This window comes from Lontra canadensis, unplaced genomic scaffold, assembly GCF_010015895.1.
Source record: "Lontra canadensis isolate GAN:19392208 unplaced genomic scaffold, GSC_riverotter_1.0 scaffold29, whole genome shotgun sequence".
Lineage (NCBI taxonomy): Eukaryota > Metazoa > Chordata > Mammalia > Carnivora > Mustelidae > Lontra > Lontra canadensis.
This window is the reverse complement of record NW_022631023.1, coordinates 2,361,567-2,371,054: the sequence shown is the minus strand read 5'-3', so window position 1 is coordinate 2,371,054 and position 9,488 is coordinate 2,361,567. Positions and strand designations below refer to the sequence as shown.

The following is a 9,488-nucleotide window of genomic DNA, read 5'->3' as shown; positions in this document are numbered from 1 at the left end:
GCAGCGAGGCCGACCGACTGTCCTGCACGCCCACCTGCGTTACCCAGAAGGTTACGGCCTCTTGCACACACATCTGTGTTTCTGCGAGAGCGGAAGGCAGCGTGTGAATGTGTCCAGATGCCCTAGAGCTAATGCTCTGGAACCAGATCTACCCAAATCCTTTCATTTTATGGGGGAGACCGCATGGAGTCGAGGCATGAGTGCGGGGAGCTGTGGTTCGAACACGGTCTCCCAGAATCCTGGGTCCTCTGCCCACTTGCTGTGACCTTGGGCAACCACCCTTGGGCTCAGCTCTGCAGTGGGAAGGAGCGTACAGCGAGCCCCAGCTGGCGTGTGACCCAGGAGGGCTCCCTGTGCCACAGCAGGCTTGGGGCTTGCGAATGACCACAGAAACACGTCCCTTCACCGCTCGATGCTCCTGTATAGGATTATGGTTTCAGTTCCAAGAAAACACCCCAACAAAGGAATAAGTTCATGAAGATTTAAAAATGTGTATTTAAAGAGAATATAAGCCGTCTTTGAAAGTAATTAAGATCAGTGACAGTGCTTTGTCTCTCCCACCAAAAGGCAGGAAGACAAAGGCAGGGACGCAAGAGAGGTGCGTGATCCTCCCCCCGCCCCCCAAGTGGCCCCATGGAGAAACGACACTCGCTTTTGATCCCAGATGTGTTCACAGTGGACAGAAACACATGGACGGGCCCCACTCAGCGTGGGAGCTAGAAATACGCCAGCTCGTCATGCTTGGCCTTGTTGGTCTGATAGCTGGACAAGGCCAAGGGCTTGTTTTCATGCGGGAGACTTTGAAATACTCGAAGGTGCACAAACTCATTATCGTCAACTTGAACCTGGAGAGACGGAAGTTGGGGAGAGGCAAGTGAGGGGCAGCCAGGACCTGTGGCCCCACGTGTCCCTGCTGGGCCAGCCTGCCTAAGGCTCTGGACAGGGTAGGGGGACAGATCCCTTCAGGTCATCAGCTTCCTGCTTCCCAGCCTCCAGGTCACTGCCCCCCGCCCCCCGTGGTGACACTAACCTTGATGAAGTAGTTCCTTCCAGCGACCACTTGGCTCCTGAACTCCACGGCCTTAAAGGTAGCGAACTTCTTGTTTTCCCGCTCTTCCAGCTGGGCCTTCACCTTGGGGAGGGCACAGAACGGGGAACCTTAGTGGCTTCCCCCCTGCAAGAGGGGCTCACCCCACTTACTTCTCATATGAGACGCTTACACACTGATTCCTGTGCCGCCCGTCACAGACGTTCTGTAACCCGATGTTCCTTACAGCGGGGGGACACATTCAACTCTTAGCTCCCCCCTAAGGGGCAGAAAACAATTCCCGGAGCCCCCTTCTTCCTGCAAGTGCCATGCCCAGTGTGCACCACGGAACGGACCCTGAGCTCACAAAACTGGCAGCGGGGGGGGGGGGGGGGTTTGTTGTTAGCGACACCCACAGAAGGGCCCACCTCCCCTTCATCTGCTTGGGGACTGGAGGCAGGAGAGCCCTAGGCTGCTGGCAAGGGTGGTAACAGGTGATGCCGTTACCTGCCTGGCCAGGCCCGCCCCTGCCTGTAGAAGGGCGGCTCCGACACCGGTGCCCACGGGGAGAAAGAGCCCCCAGGTCAGGTACGGGGGAGGCCCCAGGACAGGACTGGCGGGCACTCCTCATCGGGGCAGGTACACAACGTCTTGGGAAGCGGGGTCAGTCCCGGGGTGCTCCCCTAAGGAGCCAGCAGGGACGTGCAGGAGGAGCGGCGCGGCCTCTCTCCTCGTAGCCGCCCGTCAGCAGCCGCGCTGGCCGCCGCAGTTCCCCTCGCAGCAACCCCACTGCCGCCGGTCACTTCCCAGCGCCCCACACCAGATTAGGGCCCGCGGCCTGACACACGCCCAGCACTCCGCGGGCGAGGGAGGACTTCGTCTGTCCGGGAAAAGCAGGAGCAGCGAGGCAGGGCAGGGCCCTCAGGCGCGGGCGGCCGGGGGAGTGCGCGGAGCCGCGGCCCGGGCGGGGTCGCCCCGCAGTCGCTGCAAATTCCCCATTTCCCCGGGTCCCGTGGGGCTGAGTCACCGCCCTCCTCGGCGGCCGGACGCGGAGGCCCCTGAGTCCGGCCGGGGTGCCCGGCGCCCGGGGAGGGGGCGTCCGCCAGGAGTCCCGGGCCTTCTCCGCGCGCTAGACGCAACCTCCGCGGGCCCGCGCGCCCCCGCGCGCCGCCACCTGCCGCTCTCGGAGGCGACCCCGGGCCGGCACCGCGGGCCCCGCAGCCCCGGCCGGAGCCCCGCCCGCTCCCGCCTACCTGGTCGGCGATGGCCTGGGTCTCGGCCGTGGCGGGCTGCGAGGCGGTGGGCGCCCCGCACATCATGCTGGCGGCGGACGGAAGCCGAGCAGGACGCGGGCAGGCGCGGCGGGCGGGGCAGCGACCCGCGCCCAGGTGTCCGCTCAGCTAAAAAAGCGGACGTCACGTGGCCCGGGGGCGGGGCTGGGGCGGAGCCTGAGGCGGGGCGAGGACCGGAGTGATGGGGGCCGAGGGCGGGGCCGGAGCGACGGCGGAGGGCCGGGGGATGAGGAGGGCGGGGCAGGGGGCTGGCGGCGGTGCGCAGGGGCGAAGGACCGTCGCTGTCCTCTCCCTTGGGCGCTCACCGAGCGGGGGACCACGGGGACCCTCACTGTCCGCACCACGTGGGGATCAGTGGTCGCGTGCTGTAGGGGCGTCCCCGCACTGCAGCTTCGGTGTCGTCCTTCTCTGGCGGGTCAGGGCGGAGTGTCCCCACTGCAGGGGACAGTTGGGGTCCGGCCCACATGGGGGTGGGGGTGGGTTCTGGAGGGGACGGTCTGGAGTCACCCTGCGCGGGGCTGGACGCAGTGCTGGGGTGGGGTGGGGAGCGGGCCGCAGTCAAGTGGTGAGCCGACCCCAGATGAGAGCCCCCGGAGGAGGGGAGAGGAGCCTGTGCCCAGCCAGGACCTGGAGGAGCAGGGGACAGGGCAGGAGGCTGTTGGCGCATCCCAGAGTCCAGGATCAGGCCCTGCCCGGCCTCACTCCCCTATGCATTCAGCCGCCCTGAGCCCCACGTCCTCAAGGCCTGGCCCCCCTCCCCGCCCCGGCAACTCTGACTAACAATGGAGGTTAGTCACCAGCATGTGACCCAGTGCACGGTGGAGGGCTGGCATGTGTGAACAGAGGAGACACGAATCTGTCGGGGGATGGGCAGGAGATGGCTCCCAAGACTTCCAGCCAGGCTCGGGGAGGAGTGGTCAGAGCAAGGGCATTTGGAAAGGGCTTGGTTAGGATAGGATTTGGGTTAAGATTAGACAGATTACACCACCCAGGGAAGGGGAAGGGTCCCACACTTTATTCAGAGCAGGGGTAGGGCCCAGGCTAGGAGCTGTCCAGACAGGATTGGTCTTTTAGAAAGGTCCAGACCCCTGCCACCTGTGGCCAACCCCTCATTGGATGCTGGCCTCCCCCCTCAGTGGTTGCTGACTTGGCAGGAGTAGACCCACCCTTATCTGCTGGTGGGCCCAGCGAGCAGGTGCGTGGGGAGACAAGATTTTCTGGTACCTGCAAGGGCAGCGCCCAGTTTGTAAGTTCAGTAGGGATGAGGTGTGGTTGAGCCCTGAGGAGTGGGGAAGGGCAGATCCCACAACCCACTCCCAGTTGCACAAATGTGTGAGTCAGGTTTGACTCCATAAAAATGGAGAGCCTCCCTACACGGAAAACAAACCATCAGAAAACAACTGTCACGATGGGGAAGGGAAGGCAATTCTCCCTGCAGTTCAGTGGGCTTTGCTGCCCTCTCCTTCCCCTCCTCTCTCTGTCCTCCCCAGAGGGTTTTGCTCCATCGTGCAATGTGTTAAAAAGAAAACCATCAGGCCCAGAATGGAGCCACTTAGGCCAAGTCACCAAGCCAGGAAGTCATCGCTAACCTAACCACACCCGCCCCCCAGTCCCAACCTCCCCCTACCAAGTGTAACCCTAACCGCCCGTGAGGATGTTTTGGAGGTCCCCAGGGAGGTACCCTGTCCCTGGGGCCCTCTCCCTGCCCCCAAAGAAGAGGAGGGAATCTGCTGGCTCAAAGCCCTGTCCCCCCCCCCACCCCAGGAAAGGTAACCTCACCGGAAACCATCTTTTCTTTCACTGATTGTCCTGCACTGTTTCCGCCTGTAACAACCCTACCTTTTGTACAGCTGCCCCAGCTCTTCTCTTCTTGCTGGAGGGGATGCCAGTCTACTAGCGGGTCATTCCATAAAGCCACTTAGACCTTTGAACTCACACAGTGAAATTTTATGTTACAACACATGCCTCCTTGGGTCTGACACGCTCTCTCCCTGCTGGACCCCGGTCCTCACGTGCTGCGATTTTATGGACAGGAGGCTATGCCCGGGGGAATAAGCAAAGAGAATCCGAAGGAAAGCAAACAAAAGCTGGCCCCCGGCAGCCCTGGGGATGGGCAAAGATCCACAGCAGGCCGGGATGGGGGCAGCTTTGTCATGGAAGAGAAGGAAGGTGCATGGAAGAGAAGGAAGGTGAGCTCCATGGAGACTGTGGGCGGGCTCACAAACCATGCATCCTGTGGGGTTGATTTCAGGGACGGCTGTCCCGAGTTAGGAGGGGAAGAGAAGTGGGCAGTCACGGCCAACTCCTGACTGGTCCAGCCCTGGGGCCTCGGTGTGGCTTCCAGATGGTCGTGTAGAGGTTGTGGGTCAGAGTTCTCTGGTCCCATGTACATGGTGTGGCCACGGACCCTCCGTGGAGTCCGTCTGTGATCCTGCTCTCTGCAGCCGCCGTTTCCTCCTGCAGCAGGTCTGGGACCACGTAGATGTTCGCAAGCAGCCCCAGAGCAGACTCGGAGGCCAAATGCCAGGCACAGAGGCACACTTCCCTCTTATGGGCTGTGCGGCATGGGACTGGCTGCGGGACATCTCTCTGGCCTTCTCTGCGGGGAGGCAATCTCCAGGGCTTTTGAGTTGTTTTTTTTTTTTTTTTAAGGAGTAAATGAGTTAATCAGTGCGACATGTTTGGGACAGCATTCCAGCCCCAGGGCGAGCTATAGTGCTATTACTATGCTATCTCTAATTAGTACACTAACTTAAATCTCTCCCACAATTAGCCTCACTTTTTCTATCCAAAGGCACTGCAAAAGGCTGGCATTATCTCTCCTTCCTTCAAGCTGCGGGTTCTCATCTTGCTGGAGCCAGAGAAAAAGACCGAGTATCACGTCTCTTAGAGCCAAGACCTTGGACAACACTTGCGCCTGACATCTGTGACGCCCCAGCTGTGCAGTGTCTGGTTTGCTTGGCGTGGGGAAGGCAAGGGGCTTTTTTCTCCATGTCAAAAGTTTCCTTCTTCCGCAGCAAGGTGCTCAGCTCCTTTCTTCCCTCTTTGGTGACCCACACCTGCTCCCAGAGCTAGTCTGTCTGTGCTTGTGTTCCTGCATGCAAAAAATCGTCATCGGAATGCGTTGCTAATTAAATACCAGCCCAAGAAACCCTTAAAAAAGAAAGAAAGAAAGAAAGAAAGAAAGAAAAGAGGAGCGCCTGGGTGGCTCAGTCGTTAAGTGTCTGCCTTCGGCTCAGGTCATGATCTCAGGGTCCTGGGATCGAGCCCTGCATCAGGCTCTCTGCTGAGCGGGGAGTCTGCTTCCCCCTCTCTCTCTGCCTGCCTCTCTGCCTACTTGTGATCTCTGTCTGTCAAATAAATAAATAAAATCTTAAAAAAAAAAAAGGAAAGGAAAACACAACGAAAAGGAAAGATGGAAGATTTACACAACGAAGCAGTTACCGGTCACCAGTCCATCGTCACTAGCAAGGGAAGTAACAGTGAGGGAAAACCCCAAACCAGGTGTCCCACGCAGGCGCACCAGTATCCTGCCTCCCGCGTTAGGGTGCATCCCAGGCCTGGCTACCTGTGGTTGCTGCAGAGCGAGTGCACCGTGGCTTTACCTCTGAGCCGCGCCCTCGAAGGGAGCCAGCGCCAGCCGAGGAAGCTCTGAGCCCCTCGGGAGGGGTGGAGGGACCTGCAGAAATTGGGACAAGTCAAAGGAGGGAACAGACGTAGACTCTTAAAAGGCCCTTGTTGTCAACTAATGCAGGCCAAGGGTTTCCTAAGCGGAGAAGCCTCAGCAGAGTCAAGGGCAAGGCTAGGCCCCAGGTGGTGGGGGGCAGCTGACTCTCGGGGTACACCTGATGCACCTGCTGGGCACCCCAGTGGTTCTCTCCACATCTGCTCCACGTCTGTGTCCTTGCAGGCAGACGGGCAACAGTGGGGCCGGTCCTTGCCGTTGCACCTGTCACACAGGAGGAACTAAGTAAATACTTGCTTCTTGTATACGTCCGTAAATCACAAATAAAACCACAGTTGAAGCAATCAGTATGAGGAATTAAGGAAAATTCTTGGATGCAGAGAAAATTTATAAGCATCTCCATCCTGGAATTTAGAAGCACATCCCAGTCCCACCCGTAACAATGGGCTGTGCCTTGGGAGGAAGGGCTTCTCGAAGGGTGTTTCTCTATTTCCCTGCTGTCTGCCCGCCCAGCTGCCTGTTGAAACTGCCATTCTGCAGGCTCCCGTGGAGAGTTGGGTTCTCGGGAGCGCAGTGGGGCCCAGCAGCCCCGGAATTGGCGGTGTTCACTGAGCTGTTTCCAATAGCCACCTCGGACGGTGGGTCAGAGGCATTTAAGAACTTTCCTCCATGTGATTTTCTGTATTTTTCTGAAGCTTTATTAAACAACTTTTTGTTTTTAGAAATAAGAGTTGTCTTATTTTGGAGAACCGCATATTCTTGAGAAGTTAATAATACCGTGGGAAGATGCTAGGTATGTTATTGAAAAGCAGCTTCGAAACTGTCAATATAGTGTAATGAATATAATTAATAAGTTATATTAATACATTAGTGTGTCATTAACCGAAAATCTGATGCAGAGAATGAGCAGATACGTGCCAACTTGTTCTTTCAGACCATGAGGCTACGTCTGGTTCCTTCCTCTAAATTTTCTTATTTCCCTAATTTTCTATAATGAGAAATTGAGAGCATAAACATGAGGAAGGAACCTACGTGCATGCCGTGAGCAAGTGAGTTTGATTCTGGAGAGAAGGTCTGTAGGCAACAGCCTCGGGGCCCTGGGGGGACACCCGAGAAGTGGTCCTGGTGAGGATGGAGGGCACTCACACACCCCTGAGCACCGTGGGTCAGCCTGGGCGTATCCTTGGCCTTGTCCCCTACGTGCTGGGTGGAAGTGTAACCTGTGAGCCTCTTTGCTCGCCTACAAGATGGCAAAAATCATACCTCCCTTGGAGCACTGTTTTAGGGTTTGCTAAAGGCGGATGCAGAGTCTGAGGCTCGGAGTAACCATTCATGAGACATTACTGATTTTATCTTCCTCCCCCATTCTGTAGTGGGATCCATAGTGTCTCCTGAAAGTCACGACCATCTGGAACCTGGGAAGGAGCCATTCATTTGGAAATAGGGTCTTGGCAGCTATGGATAGTTAAGAGAGGTTACTAGAGGCGGGGGGGGGGGGGCGCTAAATCTAATGGCTGGTGCCCTTGTAAGAAAACTGGGAGACCCAGAGGGCGAGGCAAGGAGGACAGCGGGTAAGGACTCAGTGGACGGGGGGTAGGCAGGGATGGCTGAGAGGCCACCTGTACCCACGGCGTGCCGGGAGCCTGGGGGAGGCAGGAAGGGTCCTCCCCTGGAGTCTGCGGAGGGAGCAACACACAGGATCCAGAAACAGGGATTTTTCTGCCTTCACAGCAGGACAAGGGTGAGAAGTGGCTCTATGAGCTACTGTATGGAAATACGATGGCCCTTATTATTTGTGGAGTAAATAAGCATACTTCTGTTCCTGATTTGTACCCAGTGAGCTGTTCACGGCTGTCCTCCACACTGTCAGCACCGGACACAGTCCTGGGTGTGGGCGGACAGACACACCCGGCTTCGCCTTTGTGGGGCAGACATGACGGGGTGATGTGTATACGAGATGAAGACATCCATTCCCCACATTCCTGGCTGGCTTTTATTTTCTTTTCTAGAACTTAAAACCTTTTATTCTGAGATAAGTTTAGGTTCCAAAGATAGCAGTTTGTGCAAACTTTTCCCAAATGTTGGCACTATACGGAGCAGAGACAGCAGTTTTCAGAAGCAAGAAGTGAATCTTGCTTTACAACACACGCGCTGACCCACAGGACTGACTCACTCACCATCGTCTCAGTAAAGTCATCTTTCTGGTCCCGCCTCTCCCACACGGCTGTGCAGTCTGTCTCTCAGCCTTTGTTTTTCAGGACCTTGATCCCTTTAAAGAGTATAGATCACCTTTTCTTGAGGACTGGTTCTCTTTGGGGCTTGGGGGTATTTCCTCCTGATCGGGTTGATGTTGTGGTTTGCGGGCAGGAAGACCACTATTGATGCAAAATGAGCCAACTTTGAGAATCAAAGTCAGAAAGAGTTTTCTTTGAGCCCAAGTTACACTCTGGAGAATGAATAGCTTTTGCAGGGTTATGTGCCTTTTTTTTTTTTTTTTTGGCATCTTGTGGAATCTCTAGGGCAAGATGGTTTCCCTTCAGCTCACTCGTTCACAAAGCAGGTGCACCTAGGATGTGTGGGGTGTTGGGCCATGAGTCACATTTCTGGTTCAAACAGTTTCCGTACGGTCATGCTGACTTGGAAATCTAAACCGGCTGCCCATGTCTCTGGGGCCCTCGGAGATGCTGTGTGTTTTTTTCTCACCACAGTGATGCTGTGTCCTCTCAGTGCTCCGCATCAAGGGTACCTGGTATCCGCATGTCTTCTCACGGGGGACGGTGACTTCCGTCTTGAATAGAGTGGTGTCTTCCAGGTTTTCCACTTGAGAGTGACTATGTCCTACTGTAACCAGTAAGTACCTTTGAGACTATGCAAATACCGTATTTCCTATCACACTTTTGCCCCCAATTTTAGCATCCATGGCTGGTCCTTGCCTGCAATGCACAGCAGACTTTGACAGGTTTCGAAAGAGGGATAACTTTGCATTCAGAATAGAGCACATTCATTCCTTTTAAAAAAGATCTATTTTGAGAAAGAGCGTGAGAGCCAGAGAGAGCACCCATGCCAGTGTGGGGAGGAGCAGAGGGACCGGGAAGCTCGAGCAGACCCCCTGCTGAGTGTGGAGCCTGACACGGGGCTCGATCCCACATCCCTGAGATCACGACCTGAGCCGAAGTCAAAAGTTGGGACGCCCAACAGACGGAGCCACCCAGGCACCCGCACATTATTTTTTAGGTCCACCGGATGTGGCGCTAATCTCCCATTAGCCGCCAGCATCCAACAGCTGTTCACACTGTAAGGCACATTTTAAAGCGCATGTTGGTGCATTTTGTTATTTTGGTAAAGTCTCGTGTCACAAATTCACCACGTGCTCATTGAAATTGCTCTTTTCTTAGGCTTGGTTGTCTTTTTCTTCTTGCTTTAGGACCGTTCGCAGCTCATCACGCTGCCCTTCATACCACACATGAGTGTCTCTTCCCTGCCT

At 56.2% G+C, this 9,488-nt stretch overlaps 1 protein-coding gene across 1 annotated transcript; it reads right to left on the bottom strand.

Annotated features, from left to right (window-relative positions):
• Window positions 1-589: 589 nt before the first annotated feature.
• Window positions 590-2,442, bottom strand: CSTB (cystatin B). The gene is made up of 3 exons (XM_032865253.1): window positions 2,281-2,442; window positions 1,031-1,132; window positions 590-845 (listed from the first exon to the last, which is right to left on the bottom strand). Exons 1-3 carry the CDS (start codon window positions 2,344-2,346, stop codon window positions 717-719), a joined length of 297 nt encoding a protein of 98 aa, XP_032721144.1. The 5' UTR covers window positions 2,347-2,442; the 3' UTR covers window positions 590-716.
• Window positions 2,443-9,488: the final 7,046 nt, after the last annotated feature.

What these genes read in the sequence shown, in the direction of transcription:
- CSTB (XM_032865253.1), bottom strand. Translation starts at nt 2,346, where the DNA reads ATGATGTGCGGGGCGCCCACCGCCTCGCAGCCCGCCACGGCCGAGACC. An exon ending in CCCAGGCCATCGCCGACCAG is followed by an intron (nt 1,133 to 2,280) that starts GTAGGCGGGAGC and finishes GCCCTCCCCAAG; the next exon opens with GTGAAGGCCCAGCTGGAAGA. An exon ending in GAAGGAACTACTTCATCAAG is followed by an intron (nt 846 to 1,030) that starts GTTAGTGTCACC and finishes CCGTCTCTCCAG; the next exon opens with GTTCAAGTTGACGATAATGA.